Genomic DNA, 17,696 nt, shown 5'->3' on the forward strand with positions numbered 1-17,696 from the left:
AACAAAGATTGACGCCTATTCTGATTCACAGTTGGTCGTTAGCCAGTATGAAGGAGCATATGAGACAACTCATCCGGCTATGATCAAATATCTTCAGGCAGTCAAGGAAGAGACTGGGGTACTTGAGGAATTCCGTCTGAATCAAGTGCCCAGGTCAGATAACAACCAGGCGGATGCCATGTCCAAATCGGCTTCATCCTCCTGCTGTGATACCCCTCGGTCGGTCTTTTGGGAAGTTCTTGAAAAGATAAGCATACATAAAGAGCCCATTGGAACCTTAGACCGAAGCTCCACCTGGATGGATTCCATCCGGGCCTATCTTTCAAACGGTACACTTCCTGATTCACCACAGGAAGCAGCCGTCCTGAAGAAGCGAGCTGCAAGCTTCGAGTTGAAAAATGGAGAACTCTTCAAGCAAGGATTTCTTAAGCCCCTGTTGAAGTGTGTCACCCCGGAAAAGGGGAAGGAAGTTCTCGAAGACTTGCACTCGGGATTCTGCGCCTCTCATATAGGCGGCAGGTCCCTAGCCGTCAGAGCCAGACGACATTACTTTTGGCCCACTCTTGAGGCAGACGCCAAGGAATTGGTGAAGAAATGTGACAAGTGCCAAAAGTTTGGTAAACTCATTCACCGTCCGGCTACTGATCTGACGGCCATCCAAAGCCCAATCCCGTTTGCAAAATGGGGTATGGACATTCTAGGTCCTTACACGCCTGCTCTAGGCGGAAAGCGTTACATCTTGGTGGCTGTGGACTATTTCACCAAGTGGGTGGAGGCTGAGGCGGTTAAAAACATCAAGACCTCAGACGTAATTTCCTTCATTTGGAAGAACATCATCACCCGGTATGGGGTACCTATGTCTATGGTGTTTGATAATGGTCCTCAGTTTGAGACGCCTCAGCTAAAAACTTGGTTGGGAGATCAGGGGATCTCAAGCTATTTTGCATCTGTTGGCCGGCCCCAAGCAAACGGCCAAGTTGAAGCCTTCAACAAACTCATCTCAGACGGCATTAAAAAGAAAATAGAAAGAGCCGGTGGCTTATGGGCAGAAGAATTAATCTATGTCCTATGGGCCATCCGGACAACCGCGAAAGGGGCAACCGGTGAAACCCCATTTCTCATGGTTTACGGTGCTGAAGCCGTCTTGCCCATCGAACATTACGAGCCGACTCTCAGAGTCATGCTGTATGATGAAGAGGCAAACTGGGAAGCAATGCGCCTGGCATTGGATTCACTCCCAGAACGCAGGGGCAATGCCGCCTTGCGTCATGAGATTTACCGTCTGAGAATGACTAGATCCTACAACAAAAAAGTACACAAGCGTCCTTTGAAAGTAGACGACTTAGTGTTACGAAAAATGGAGGCAACCGGTAGGGCCAATGAGCTGGGAAAGCTAACCCCAAATTGGGAAGACCCCTACCGGATCTATGAAGAAGTAAGGGATGGCACCTTCTGCCTGGAAACCCCAGACGGCAGGCGTCTGCCTAGAACTTGGAATGTAGAGAACCTAAAAAAGTACTACTTCTGAGATTGTAAACTTTTTGTAAATAGTGAGTCAATTAATGAAGATTCAGACTCTGTTTGCAAAATCGAGTTATTGTTTAATTGTCCATCCGGGTAATACATAGGCGGATTCTTCCTTACCTAACTGATTTTGACACCTAGTAAAGGTTATATTCGTTGGATCGCCTGGGTACTACTCGGATCCTTTGTTTATTTAAGTTTGATACTTTGTTTATTAAACTGCCTGATTATCTGCCTGGGTAATACCCATACTGACCCGCTTGTTTAAAAAACTAAGTTTGATACTTAGTGTAAATTCAATACTGACTAAAAACTAAGCACAAAAACGTTTAGTGGCTATACAACCGGTCCCAAACAAGACCAGAGGCTAAAATAGCCGGATGGTTGCTCATTTTATAAAATTGCCTGTCCCAGCATGGACAAAGGCGTCTGGCGACACCCCTCCGGGTGCAATCGTCGCAGAGAACAGACTACTTGTCGGTTCTACGTACCCATGCAGACGACAAAAATTGAACGACCAAGTTGGCCAACTCATAGCCGTCTGACCAAAATAACCTATGAAGAACGAATAAGTTTCCAGATACCGGATGCCCACAGGCATCAGTCGGTCATTGATAGAAATTCTTACTTGGGTTATTTATTCCAAAGTTGCACTCACTTCCCCTATTGGGGCAAAGGGTTGTGTAATGGCTACGCGTTAACCCTAGACGGAATATAACCGCCCGGGTAAGAAGCTCAAAGCACCCGTTTTAATGGCCGGCTGTGCACTTGGTTTGGGGCAATCACCATTGTGATTGATTGGCCTAAAAACACTCCATACTTCTCCAAGTATCAAGTGTTTTCAAGCCAATCAATCAGCTTGACATAAAACCAACCACACAGCCGCCCAGGGGCAAGAGCACCCGGATTGCAAATTGTCGCATGCTTTTTTAAGTTAGGCAAAATACTAAAGAATTGCATACACATGAAAAATTCAAATTGAAAACAGACATATATAAAATCCGACTGAGTCGGAATACTTCATTTATATTTAAAATGGCACAAAGGCCAGAATAATTGTTAACCGGACACATCCGGTGAGGAAAGAAAGTAAAAATGTTAACCCAACCCCATGGTTGGTAAAAAGATACAACAAAACACAGCATGCAAGCCGGTAAATAACATTGATTGGCATACCGCCGCAGAAAGGTGGGAGGCTCGCCTAAGGCTGAGGCGGAGTCTTCTCCGGCTGAGTTTGGCTGGCTTGGCCCTCTTGATGATCATCCGCCGGCTCCTCATCATCAGAGACTTCATATCCCTACTCAGCAGCCCAGTCTTGGAAGCGAGGCGGAGGAGCATCACCCAGTTGCTGGGCATCATACACCTCAGTGGCGTAATCATACCTCAGCTTATAGACCTCAAAGTCTATTTCTGGGTAGAGGAGGCCCCAGGTGATCTTCAGCCGGGCCAAGTTGTCCCTTTCATTCTCCTCAGTCAGCCGGGTCTGCTCCCGGGCCAGCTCATCTGACTGCTTATTGCGCTGGGTCATGAGCTCAAGCCTCAGGCGGTCATTGTCAATCCGGAGTTGGGCATTCTCCTTGTCAGCATCTTCTAATGCCTTGAGATCAGATTTGGCATCTTTCAACTGCTTATCAAGGTCATCAGCCCGGATGTTAGCTTCATCGTTTACAGCCGTCAAATTTTGCATCAGCTCCTCCTTGTTCAACTCTACTGCTTTAATCCTTAAATTACACATATAATCAGAATGTTCAGCAAAGTTGAGGTTTTCTAGGGCCCTCCGTTTGGCGTCATTTACCCCTTCTTGCTTCCGCCTGAAGGGACCCCGGAGCTTGTCCACTCTCACCATAGCCTGAGTCAATAACAGCCGGTTTATGAGTTACTTATTCAAAATAAAGATTAAAGACATCAAGATAGAGGAATTATGTACCTCAGCCAGAGAGCCCATTATCCGGTCGAAGTCCACGACCTGCAGATCAGGTATGGAGGGCTTCTCAGACCGGGTGATGATCCTCACCATCCGCTTCGCAAAGCCTGCGAGATCCGGCAGGTTAGGAGTCAGATCTGCATCAAAAGTAGTTCTTTGTGAGATAGAAGCAGCGTAGCTGGCATTCATCCGTTGCCGGCTGCTGACTGACCCTTTTGAAGAATCAACCTTAGTCTTCATTCTCATAAAATCAAGTGGCCAAGGTATTTAAGTTTGTTCCTTACCGTGAACTTCCGGATGGGTCTCCGGCTTGTTCTCCTCCCCAGTGGTTGCCGCACCGCCTGCAACCTTAGGTGGCTCGCCACCCTTCGATGCCGTAGAGGCTTCCGGCGCTTTCTGCTGTTCTGAGCTTTCACTCAGTTTCTTCTGAATAGTAGGGGATTTGCCCCCAGTCGTTGGACGACCGGATTGGGCAGAACTTTGCTTCTGGTGGGGATCCTTCCTTGCGGCTTTGGCAGCCGGATCCTTCTCCAGATCATCTCCCTGCCTTTTGAGAAGCTTGGAGAATGATCGAGGGATTCTCTTGGCGGACTCCTTAGAAAGAAGCAAAATATAAGTATACCCAACCGGTATATATATATATAAAAAAAATGCAAACATAAAGTCAGGCGGTCTTACCCCGCCTTTCTTCGTGTCTTTAGCCTCGACGGCTGCCTTTTTGACAAGGGCCGCCTCCTTGCGCAGTTGCGCCGCAGATTTAGCAGGAGTCTTATCCTGGTCAACCATCCTCAGGGCTTCTTCTGCAAAAACAAGAATTTTAAAGTTAGAAAGAATCAAGGCAAGTTTACAATAAGAATAAAAAGACAATCATTCCGGATGAGAAGTATTCTACCCCTGGGAAACATCGTACTCAGTCCGCAGGCGGACAAGAAGCATTCATCTTTGAAGAAGTCCGGATGGGGGATCTAGTTCTTGGGAACAATAATGTGAGTCCCATCCCCCATGGGCTCAGTTGTGGTTTCAAAAAATCCCGGCTCCATGATTTGCTCCCGGGCTTTAGTAGATAGTGCCGGGAGAGGGAATTTACGTCCAAGAAGAGCCGGCTTAGTATTGTACCGACGCAGTGTCCGGTTGTGTCTTAGGGTTGGAGAGGAAATCAAATAGAACTTTTCCTTCCACCCGGACCACTTGGACACTTTGTCCAAAGTCATTAGATATTAGGGCAAGGTAGTCAGCGTATACCATGCCCCATGGCCGCCTAGGGCCTTGCTCAGGTAGTGCATATGAGCGAAGGCGGAAAAGCTGGGGTTCAAGTTTTGGAACTCGCAGGCGGCGATGTAACTTAATATGTTCACCCACGAATTAGGGGTGAGTTGCCAAACTCCCAGATCATACCCCTTGAGGATTTTCCTAATCCCGGGGTGGAGGGGGAACCGGAGGCCGGCTTCTATAACCGCCTCATAGCAGATGAAGTAGTCATCTGCGTGGTCAATGTCGTCCCCCTAGGCCATCACAGCATCAGCTGGAGGGATAATAACTTCCCAACCCCTTCCAAATGGATGTTTCTCTTTAAAAGCCCTGAACCCGCTATTAAGAAGGGCAATGTTACTCGGCAGCATCCGGGTTCTTTTGGGGTTGGGATGGTCGGCAACTTTGGGCGGCTGCTGATAGTCAGCCGCAAAATCTCCCTGGTCAGAGCCGAAGGATTCCGTCCTTGATCCCTGGCCGGCTTCAGCGTCGCCGGCTTCATTTGAGGAGGCGGCTCCTTCGCCGCCCGCCTCTCTTACTCCAGAGCTCCCGGAGGTAGAGGGAGCCTCTTCGTCAGATCCGCTCTCCTCCCAATTCCTCGAATCCCCTTCCGGGAAAACCTCATCGGTTGGCACTCTCATGGTGCGCCGGCTTTTAGACCGCCTGGCCGTTTGTTTCGTTCTGGCCATTGTGTCCTGCACAGACACAGAGAGGGAGGAATTCGGAGATGAAAATATTGGTTCTGACAGTCCAGAAGAGGCACCCCCTGTTCTAGACTCGGCCGTTTCGGGGGATCGGCTGAGTGTCCTAGGCAGTGCCGAGTGGGTGGATTGGGAACTCATTTATATTTTCTATTTTCTAAAAGAATCCGGGCATACAGGCGGAAAAAATGGTATGTAAATTGAAGGGGAGAAAAGCTAAAATGGTACAGGCGGTTACCTTGCTTTGACTCTGGAAAATCTGAAAACCGCTTCAGCTGGTGAACCAGGTGATGTACTACTAGCACTCGAAAGCTTGAAACTTGCTGTTATGCAGGCGGGAGCAGAGGAAACTCTCTCTAGAAATCTCTTTTTCTCTCTCTAAAAAGTCAATATGAACGTAAGGTGTGAAAAGCAGGAGGGGTAACTTTCTATTTATAGAAAGTAAAAGTGGGGGGAAAATTTTGATTTGAAATTCAAAATTTTACCCGTTACTGTTCACCTATGAAAGGTGGACACGTGTCACAGGCCTCACGTGACATGCACGTGGGACCTGTGAGGGGCAAATGTTTAAGGTATTTTTACCCTAGACACGTGGACCAATGAGAGGTCGCCACGTGTCGAGCTCAGGATGGCCCATGTGGCTCAACATCCTCTTGAGACGTGGACCAATGAGAGGTTGCCATATGTCAAGCTCAGGATGGCCCATGTGGCTCAACATCCTCTTGACACTTGGCGCCCTCAGATATGTTTTCTGAAATGGCGGCTTTCAAATGCCCAAACTCCTAGGAGCGCCGTAAAATGGCGCAGCCCACTAGAATCTAGGTCAAGTGACCTAGGTAGGGGCACATTTTCCAACGACCCTATAAATAGGGAGATATTTCCCCATTTTGGGAACACATTGAATCATTGATTACACCCTTATTCTCTTACATCAGAGAAAGACCTGAGCTTGGAATCCGAGCAGATACCCACCTAAATTTCCGTTCTCTTTATTCCGTTTCAAGTTACTAACTTGATCGTCGGAGGCGGAGCTCCAACCACCCGGAGTCTCCGTTGTTTTGCACGTACAGCTCAGCCGGATCAGACTTCGTGACGTAACTCTCCCAAGGGACAAAAACACCCAAAACAAAACATGTGTTACATTTTGAGTAAACTATTCTATTCTTCACTTTGGCATGGCTAAATGTAAGTAGTTGATGATTTCTATATGTGTTTTAGGCAAAATTACTAACATTTTAAGTAAAATATAATTAGATATATTAGACCAATTGGTATCTTAGTAGGAACCAAATTAATGTGATAATTGAAAGCATAGTAACACTTAGGATGCTTTGAATATCTCATTAGGAACATGCATAGCCTAGAGGAGTAAGACCACCAACAAAGGCTCGACAGTAGAGGATTTTGTTCAGTGAAATAAGAATAATTGCAAGGAGAAAGTTGGCTGAATGAATTAGAATAAGAAGATTAATATTCAATAATCTATTACTAAGGAACAGGACATACAAGCAAGAGTTGCTTGATTTGAAATGTGTCTGCTCATCATGATCATAATTTAAAAGTACACCCATTAGGTTTTAGTTTTGATGCTAGACATGATAGACATATATAAGCAGCTACTTAGGTACACAAAATATATAAAAGTTCACATGGTAGAGCATTTAAGGAGCATAAAATCATTTCAAGTGACTTGTGCAAAAGGAACCTAAGATTGTTTCAAAAGGTGTCTAGCAAGAACACGTTCAAAATGACAAGCTACTCTTGTTCGATATAACGTGTTCTTACAAGAAGCCTTAGTTCTTGGCATTCTTGGCTTTTTTCTTAGCAACCAGCTTGGTATTCATGGCTTCTTTCGTAACAACTAACTTGTCTTTTCTAATTTCTTCCGTAGCAGTTGACTTAGGGCTCATGACCTCTTCCTCCGTAGCAGTTGACTTCACATTCATAACTTTTTCCGTAGCAGCCGCCTTGGTATTCATGACTTCTTCCGTAGCAGCTGCCTTGGTAATCATAGCTTCTTGCGTAGCAGCCGCCTTGGTATTTATGACTTCTTCCCTAACAACCGATTTGATAACCCATTTGAGATAGCCAACTCTCTTAATTGCACCGGTTGGCCCAACTTCAACTTTCACTGGGTTTTGTTTAAGTGCAGCAGCTAAGTCTTCAAAACCATCCCAGCGTGACATCTGCATATCAAAGGACATTTGTTAATTTAGGTGTGGTTTTGTTTTGCTTAAATGATTTGGACAGTAAGTAGGTGAGCAGGAGTAGCATATTGGATGACCTTACCTTCTTTCGATCAGTTCTGCTTCTTTAAGGCCAAATAACTTTTCACATGGCTTCCCATATGCAGTCAGCCGAATACTTGCAGTATCATCGGCCGCATAGAAGGTGATGCTGACCTTATAAGGAGATGAATTTAGTTAGCAATAGAGCAGACTTCAAGCTGTGATTATGTGAGAGGTTACTTGACCTCTTTTCTGTAGTGCAGGTATCATTGCAATTATCGCAGTAAAATTTAACTGCTTCAACATTGTCACAGTGGTTTCCACAAACAGTGCATCCAACATAAGCAATAACATCTTCCTTACGTGCAGTCGGTATTGTGACATTGAGCCAGTGGCGTTCATGTGCAGTAGTTGTCAGAGGCTGTAAATGAAGAAATAAACATCATAATGGTTTATTGGATGTCATATTTAATTTGTAGCTATAAAAAAAATGCTTGTTTCATTACTGTTTTCTTTTTTAGATCTTCAACTGAATTAAGAACATTTGCACCGCTAACTTCCCTGGACTGCAGTTGATGCGCCACATGATCAGCAAGACGATCCTCATTTTCCAGTACCCTGTCCCATGCAAAGCAACAACTATTACTCAAATGTCTAGAGAACAAATTAACTATGAAGATCTAATAAGCTTACCAAGCTTTCAGTGCATTAACTTCAGGCCCAGTTGGCTCAGGATCAATTACTGTGGACATAGAAGATGCCAAGGAGAATCCTATGAAGTAAAATGAAAAATTAAGCATAATATAGTAAAGGTTACATGATTAAAGTATTTTGAGTTTGAATTAACCTCCATGAGTGGCTGCTTTCAAATGGCGGAAACTGACAACCATGAAAGAATCATACCAAGCAGCTAATTTGGCACACTCTTTAGTAGCCAGCTCTCCATACACAAAAATAACAAGAGCATTGGCCATCCTGCATATATACCAAACACTATTAAAAGAGAACATATAAATAAGTATTATGTGCTTGAATGTATGTGTTAATGTATAAAAACCTTTGCACACTGTCATCCACAACAACAATGTCTCGTACATCAAATTCATAACCATTGCTCGTCCTTTTCTTGCGTGTATCTTCCAAGTGCACAATGACTCCAAGAATGTCTACACATGAGTCACATAGTAAGGGCTAAGAAATAAGGTGCAATAAAAAGATAAATACAAAAACACACAATATGTATTACCATAGCGATCATCTTCACTGCTTGTAGGTGGGACCTCAGCAATGGAAGTATATTTTGGCATAATAGGACCTGAATTGGGATTGAGTGATTGAATTGCAGTTGTGCCTCCAAAAGACAGGTAGTAGTCACCTTCTTTGTGACGATACATGGGATTGGTATTCCTGATTGGTGCATCTGATATGATGTACTCTTTCTGGTGTTCCAAAACAGTCTTAAAGTTCTCAATGTCATCTTCAAACAGGGTTCCTCTCATTTCATTCCCCTAACAGCACAACACAAAAATGAATTAGAACATGCCTAACTTCTTTAGCTAATTACACAACAAATATTCAGAGCATTATATATACCTCATCGTCTTCAAACACAAGTTTTTGGTAAGCCTTCTTGCCTTCTGGATATTTTGCCAGAGACTTCTCCTTCACCTTAACTTTAATCTTGTACTTCTTGTTTTTGGGAGATAGCTTATCTAGAGGCACATATCAAGGTTTCATATAATTCATTTGCATACAAGGAAAGGTTATCTTACACAGATTAACAATCTTATAGGCTTTATAGGATCATTTGATTGTGGTCATTAGTGAACCTTGTTCTAAAATGCTTCAAAAGTTTGTTCAGAAATCAAGTTGTCTGATTTCTAATGTGCAAGTAACATGTTTTTTAACATTACCTAAATAATTAAAAAATTATAAAAAAGGGGAAGTGTTTTGATTGGCATATTAAGAGAACTTTTTTCATTTCAGACAACTTGCACATTTCAAACAACATGTTTTTTAGCATTAGTGAAATATGTAACACATATATGGCCAAAACTGAAAAGGACACAGGGTTTTGATTTTCCAGAAAATTTTCTTAGATATATGAAATACATCCTTAGTAGCACAAATTTTCTAAATTCAGAGGTAATAATTAAGTTTCACTTTCAAAAATGAGCTAAGCAATTTTATCAGACAATAGAAGATAAAACACAGAAGTTGTTGAGAATTCTGTTAGAAACATAGCAATGTGGTTCTTAACAGAAACCATATGAACCATATACTGGTAAACAACCTAGGAATCTTAAATATAGATCTTTTATAGTGAATTAAATTAAAGAAGACTTGCTTTAAGTTGGAAACAATACAAGCCTAGTAATTCAACCAGTGTGCATTCAGAGGAGCATTTATTGTGGCAAAGTATAGAAGCATCATAGTGAACAGAAGTGCAACAAAGATACTAATTGAGTAATAACAATCAAAACCATTAATGAAGGCATGCTATTAAATGAAGACAAGTAAGAACTAAATGATGTAAAGACATGAAAACAAAAACATTAATGCACATACCTTAACATCAGAAAGGTATGAGCAACCAGCTACAAAAATACTATTTTTATTAGAGAAATGAGGCAAACGTTCTGAAATGAACAAGGTTCTCTTAAATAGAACAAGGAAAGCATTTAAATTTACATTTTTTAAAAAAGGGAAGTGTTCTGATTGGCTGGAAAACCATAGTGTATATTGTCCACTGGAAACAAACATACCATGATGATACTTGGTTAACCAACATATATTTCAATGCTGAAGTTTTATTGGGACTTATAAATATTGCAAAACTTTTTGATAACATATCTGCTAATCCTTGGAACTCTAAAAATAGTATTTGATTTTAGCTGAAACTCTCTACTTTATTATTTTGTTCAATATAATTTGAAGTAAGTGATTATATAAGCTGCTTTCTGGAAGATCTTTCAAATATATCCTTTTTTTTTAAAAAAAAAATAATAAACTTAGTATGAAATGTATGTACCTTTATATTTCACACTATATGTTAGGTAAATAATGAAAAGAGAAATATGCAAATAAAAATATATCAAAATAATTACGCCATATACAAACAGTTGCAAACAATGTGCTGTTGCTGCATAGCAAGGCCAAGGCATCTAAAAAAAATAACAACATATGTTCATAATTTTTCCTTTTATAAAAGAGTAGGAGAAAGTATGTTGTTATAAAATAACTACTAAAGGTAGAATTTGTAAAACTTGTCAGACCAATCCGTGTTTTTGCAAAGAAAAACCACTGCAATATGCACGAACTACACGTACTAAAGCCTATCCTGAAGGAGCAATATGCATTACTAATCTCTGGAACAACTGCAAAACAAAGATATAAACATAAGCCTTCATATAATATGATAGTAGTCACCTTCTTTGTGACGATACATGGGATTGGTATTCCTGATTGGTGCATCTGATATGATGTACTCTTTCTGGTGTTCCAAAACAGTCTTAAAGTTCTCAATGTCATCTTCAAACAGGGTTCTTCTCATTTCATTCCCCTAACAGCACAACACAAAAATGAATTAGAACATGCCTAACTTCTTTAGCTAATTACACAACAAATATTCAGAGCATTATATATACCTCATCGTCTTCAAACACAAGTTTTTGGTAAGCCTTCTTGCCTTCTGGATATTTTGCCAGAGACTTCTCCTTCACCTTAACTTTAATCTTGTACTTCTTGTTTTTGGGAGATAGCTTATCTAGAGGCACATATCAAGGTTTCATATAATTCATTTGCATACAAGGAAAGGTTATCTTACACAGATTAACAATCTTATAGGCTTTATAGGATCATTTGATTGTGGTCATTAGTGAACCTTGTTCTAAAATGCTTCAAAAGTTTGTTCAGAAATCAAGTTGTCTGATTTCTAATGTGCAAGTAACATGTTTTTTAACATTACCTAAATAATTAAAAAATTATAAAAAAGGGGAAGTGTTTTGATTGGCATATTAAGAGAACTTTTTTCATTTCAGACAACTTGCACATTTCAAACAACATGTTTTTTAGCATTAGTGAAATATGTAACACATATATGGCCAAAACTGAAAAGGACACAGGGTTTTGATTTTCCAGAAAATTTTCTTAGATATATGAAATACATCCTTAGTAGCACAAATTTTCTAAATTCAGAGGTAATAATTAAGTTTCACTTTCAAAAATGAGCTAAGCAATTTTATCAGACAATAGAAGATAAAACACAGAAGTTGTTGAGAATTCTGTTAGAAACATAGCAATGTGGTTCTTAACAGAAACCATATGAACCATATACTGGTAAACAACCTAGGAATCTTAAATATAGATCTTTTATAGTGAATTAAATTAAAGAAGACTTGCTTTAAGTTGGAAACAATACAAGCCTAGTAATTCAACCAGTGTGCATTCAGAGGAGCATTTATTGTGGCAAAGTATAGAAGCATCATAGTGAACAGAAGTGCAACAAAGATACTAATTGAGTAATAACAATCAAAACCATTAATGAAGGCATGCTATTAAATGAAGACAAGTAAGAACTAAATGATGTAAAGACATGAAAACAAAAACATTAATGCACATACCTTAACATCACAAAGGTATGAGCAACCAGCTACAAAAATACTATTTTTATCAGAGAAATGAGGCAAACGTTCTGAAATGAACAAGGTTCTCTTAAATAGAACAAGGAAAGCATTTAAATTTACATTTTTTAAAAAGGGGAAGTGTTCTGATTGGCTGGAAAACCATAGTGTATATTGTCCACTGGAAACAAACATACCATGATGATACTTGGTTAACCAACATATATTTCAATGCTGAAGTTTTATTGGGACTTATAAATATTGCAAAACTTTTTGATAACATATCTGCTAATCCTTGGAACTCTAAAAATAGTATTTGATTTTAGCTGAAACTCTCTACTTTATTATTTTGTTCAATATAATTTGAAGTAAGTGATTATATAAGCTGCTTTCTGGAAGATCTTTCAAATATATCCTTTTTTTTTTAAAAAAAAATAATAAACTTAGTATGAAATGTATGTACCTTTATATTTCACACTATATGTTAGGTAAATAATGAAAAGAGAAATATGCAAATAAAAATATATCAAAATAATTACGCCATATACAAACAGTTGCAAACAATGTGCTGTTGCTGCATAGCAAGGCCAAGGCATCTAAAAAAAATAACAACATATGTTCATAATTTTTCCTTTTATAAAAGAGTAGGAGAAAGTATGTTGTTATAAAATAACTACTAAAGGTAGAATTTGTAAAACTTGTCAGACCAATCCGTGTTTTTGCAAAGAAAAACCACTGCAATATGCACGAACTACACGTACTAAAGCCTATCCTGAAGGAGCAATATGCATTACTAATCTCTGGAACAACTGCAAAACAAAGATATAAACATAAGCCTTCATATAATATGATAGTTGACAACCAAATTGCTGCAGATGTATATATAAAAGAGTATGTGTCATAAGCCCAACGTTATCTATAATGAATCTAGTTAGATGATATTGGCTAGCCTCAAAACATCATAAGATACGATATTCCGAACAGTTGTTGATGAAACAGAACCGGACAGCTAAGCTGTATACACTGTCACCTCTTTAGATTTTTTGCACGTGAGAGAGCAACATACAACTGACCATGTTAGAAGCATGGTTGTGGAAGGTACACTAAAACACGATTGAGAGTCTGCCCTTGAGACTTGTTTATAGTCATAGCAAAACTGAGTTTGAGAGGGAATTGTTTCCGTTCAAACTGGAAAGGGTACTTAGAAGAAGCTAAAGGCCTTAAGTTTACACGGGGAACAAAATAAAACGTTCCTTTGTAATGTCCACTTGCTATTTCACAAATAATTAAATTAGGAAGGAAGTGCCTACATATTAGGCGAGTATCATTACACATTCAATTAGATGGTGCCAGATTTCGTAATAAAACTACAGGGCTGTTAACCGTAAGCACAAGTTGATGTGGACTCATCCCTCCTGGGCAAAGTGTGTTTAAGAATTCTGTTGGATAGAGGCTACAACTATCATCAAGGATTGAGTTGTAGCTTAAATAGACAGTAGGTATGCCAGGAAAGCGCTAAATCAAATAGTCATTTATGGTATCAACTCCCTCATTCATTGGTGTGAGGATTCCTCTTTCATTGAATATGCCACTATCAAATGTTGGATTAGAGATTTCTGGGAAAATCTTTGCAGTTAAAAACAGAAATTGGATTCTCATCTACATCTATGTTCTGAACTATGTGTTCAGACAGCTGAACATAAGCACTTTCAGCTGATTGTAGTTGGCCATTCCCCAAGGCTAGGAGGAAAGCAGAATAGGGCAAGTCTTCTTTAGCTCTAATGTTCTCTGTTAGCCAAAATTTGACTAAAAGAGGCCAAATGTATGAGCTTACTATACTAACACCAACAACTTCTCTTTTGGAACAATGGGGCAAAATCGGCAGAACTTGCCCGAAATCTCCTCTGAAGACAATTACCTTGCAACCAAACGGCTGATTAGGGTGGCAAAGATCGCGCAACAACAAATCCAAAGATTCTATGTTCTCTTTGCTAGCCATGGAAGCTTCATCCCAAATTATTAGAGCATTTGCCTTGATCAAAGAAACTAAGCTTCCTTGTTTTGGAACATCACAAGCAAGTGACATTTATGAATCTAGTGGAATCTTAAATCTAGAATGAGCTGTTCTGCCAGAGGGAATATTAGAAGCAGCGATACCTGATGTCGTTGTTGGAAGCACAATCTTGCCTGCTAAGCATACCTCAGCACACAAAGAATTGTAAAGAAATGTTTTTCCTATGCCACATGGACCATCAACAAAGAAACAACCAGACTTCTCTTCATTAACATGAGCCATAATGCTATTGAATGCATTCGCTTGAGCTTCGTTTAACTTCTCTCGACAATCAATGCACTCTAGAGGAATAGGTGCTTCAAGTGCATCCTCAATATCCTTTGTAATGCGTATTTCATTGCTTTCTTATTCAATCAAATGGACTAAGCCAAAATCTTCTAATGACTTCCCCATGGCTTCTAAGTTTTTCTCAAGATCCCTTACAGTTAACTCCATAACTTTATCGGGATAGTTAGGATTTTGATGCTTAAAATCTTCAGAGAGTGAAGCATAAACCTGCAGCTAGAGAGCATTTGGGTTGCTTGTTTGGCAAAAGATCAACACAGTTGCAAAAAGCTGCCTCAATGCTGAAGGCATCTGTGCTTTCGATGCTTCTTGCAAACATAATGTGACTGCATTGTCTTCCTGAAATAACCCAAGTTTGATTGCAGCTTCTTGGAAGGTAGAGTAGAGCACTCCATTTAAATTTTTAAGATGATCAAATGAGACAGGGGTAATGACTTTGCTAAGCAATAAACGCAAGAAGAAGCGTTCTCCTTCTGCTTGGCTCACAAAAGCCATCCGGCCAACATTTTTTTTTTGTAGCTTCTTTTAACCCCCACTTTCTTGCTCGCTTCCCATCTATAATGTGCAATTATTTATGTATACCGATATCCTGTGCCTCCAGGGATGGTTGCATTTAGTCTGAAGAATTCTGTCAAGGCAGTAGTGCTTCTTTTTTCATCTTGTACAACAGCATTTAGTTGCTCATGAGACCTCATATAAATAGTCTGCATATTTGGCAAGTGAACTGGAAGAAGCTGCACAGAAGGAGTCATCTCAATGAGGTCAAATCCAAAAATTCTCCAAGCTGCCTCACATGGTGAAACCCATCTACCAGACTGGAAATCATTAATCTCATCAACACCTTGATTCTGTTGGCTAACAACATTGAAAGAGACACGGTCATGACCTTGTACACATACTTGTACAGGTATTTGACCGCTTAAATGGTGGAGCAGACTTCAACATTTAAATGGCAGTCGAATAGCATAGATAAGTATGGATTATAAGGTATAACCCAGCGGTTATCAAGATTGGCACCACGAATGCGTACATGTTCACCAGTGTTCCTTCTTCTGTACATTGGAAAACCATCTTCATTTGTCGTGGTCTCTTCTAAATATGGCTTAGGGTAGCTGTACTTACAGATAAATTCACTGCCATGTTCTTTTATCATGCTTGAACATTTAGGATTTAAAATGCCGCATGGACCATGCATCATATGGCCAAGAACAATTTTGCGTAACTGAGGACATTCAAGTGAAGGGATTTCTGCAGTAACGAATTTGTCATAATCAGAAGGTCCCTTTAAATTGTATGCATCTTCTAAGATAATCAGGAAGTGAGCATGGGGCAGGCCCCTCTTTTGAAACTCCACAACATATACCATAGCTGCAACTTTTCCAAAGACTATATCTTCCATTATTTTTTTTTTCAGAGCAATTAACTTTGCTCTGAAAACCCGAGCAACAATATCTGGGCGATCACATGCACCTTCTCCAGGAGCTAGCTCAGCTGCTATCTCAGGCCATTTGGCATTACACGTCATTGTCACAAACAAATCAGGCTTCCCAAAGCATTGTACAAGAGCCATGGCATTTAAGTACCTTCACTTCATGTCCCGTGGACCAATGATGAAGGTGGGAGGCAGTATAACTCGTCGGCCAATGTTGTTGGCACTTGTCTCTCCATCTTCAACTGTATCCAAAATTCCTTGATACAAATCAGCTCTGATTGTCTGCTGATTTTGCCTAAAAAAATTAAGCCTTGTGTTTTCAATTTTAACGTACATATCCACAATGTATTGTTGAAAACAACGCCCTCCCCGAAGAAGCATGTTTCCTGGCCTTATTTGTATCTTAAAGGAATAGTATTCCCGGGGGGATACATGTCTTCTAGAGCTCCCTGAATTGTCTGATGCACCTGTATTTTTTAAAAAAACTTGCTTATTAATCTGGCTATGTAAGCAAGGAAAAGTATTGAACTATGGAATCAGAATAAGTCATTATGTAGAACTTACGTCTTGCTTCCTCTGCCAGCAAATCCTCTTCAGTATGAACAACACATGAAGAAACAGGGTCAACCTCCATTAAGGCCTGCTGCTGTGCATTTACGTAATCCTATCAAAGACCTTGTGCCCAACCACAATCACCACATGGGAATAGAAGAGGATATTGCAATGGATCATAGCATCCATAATAGTGATATATTCGATGAGACTCGTTGGATTTGCCTGGTACAACTATGTATCGACTATTAGATTGACTGGAAGAAACACTCTCTGGCCATATAGCAGCAACTTCATTAGTGGAAGGTGCATTATACACACGTTGATCTAAAACTGTGCTCTGATTAATGATTATTTGTGTAGTTTCAGTTATAGAAAGCTCTCGTAACGATCTAAAGAAGCGAGCATAAGGATTTGTACTAAACACACGCATAAGAATGTTCACTATGTCTTCTCTAACTTCAGGAAAAAATTTTCGTTCTGCGTGCAGCTTCAAACTGTGCATCATAAAAATAAAGTTGCAAGTACTTAGGAACTTCATTTTCAGGTAGCAAATCTGGCAAGTGGTGATAAATCTGACCATGTAGTAAGAAGACGAAGATCCCTTTCTCAGAGCTAGCATTAGTTTTGCCTCCAAGTGAGCAAAATGCAAACAAATTGTTATACATACGAGCATATTTTTTGAAATGCAATGAATCTTCATCTTGAGATGTGAAAAGCCGATGAAGTTCAGGAGGAATATCATTTGTAGCAACTCTAATACTCCCATTGCCACAACAAAAGTGAAGCCACTCGTATTGAAACTTCTTAGCTCCACATTTTAGACAATAATGAGGCGCTTCCAGTTGTAAAGGGGCCAATGGCAGTGGTTGGCCAACAGCAGCAGCCGGGTCCTCTGGAAAATAGAACACTAAATATGATATTCTTACTAACATTGGAGAATATAAGGTAAAAACAACTAAAAACTCACTGGTTTTTTCTTTTTTGGCTGGCTTTGTTTTTTTTTTTTACTTGTTTTTTGTTTTTGTTGGTGTTTCTCAGCGCGCCTTGTGCACTGGTTTCGCCAAACTCACTAAATACACAAAGAACAAAGGAAAGGTTAATGC

At 40.1% G+C, this 17,696-nt stretch overlaps 1 protein-coding gene across 1 annotated transcript; it reads right to left on the reverse strand.

The window, feature by feature from the left end:
• Positions 1-14,333: 14,333 nt before the first annotated feature.
• LOC145631734 (uncharacterized) lies at positions 14,334-16,176 on the reverse strand. Its single transcript, XM_081683899.1, has 4 exons — positions 15,665-16,176; positions 15,189-15,542; positions 14,817-14,914; positions 14,334-14,665 (listed from the first exon to the last, which is right to left on the reverse strand). The coding sequence occupies exons 1-4, from the start codon at positions 16,174-16,176 to the stop codon at positions 14,334-14,336; spliced, it is 1,296 nt and encodes a 431-aa protein (XP_081540025.1).
• Positions 16,177-17,696: the final 1,520 nt, after the last annotated feature.

Source organism: Chenopodium album, chromosome 1 (assembly GCF_948465745.1).
Source record: "Chenopodium album chromosome 1, dcCheAlbu1.1, whole genome shotgun sequence".
Taxonomy (NCBI): domain Eukaryota; kingdom Viridiplantae; phylum Streptophyta; class Magnoliopsida; order Caryophyllales; family Amaranthaceae; genus Chenopodium; species Chenopodium album.

Bases quoted from the DNA above. Each gene is read 5' to 3' on its own strand.
- LOC145631734 (XM_081683899.1), bottom strand. From the start codon at position 16,176: ATGGCTCTTGTACAATGCTTTGGGAAGCCTGATTTGTTTGTGACAATG. The intron at 14,915-15,188 runs GTATACATAAAT...TATGTTTGCAAG, and splicing joins CCTGGAGGCACAGGATATCG to AAGCATCGAAAGCACAGATG. The intron at 14,666-14,816 runs GTTTATGCTTCA...TGATTGAATAAG, and splicing joins CAAATGCTCTCTAGCTGCAG to AAAGCAATGAAATACGCATT.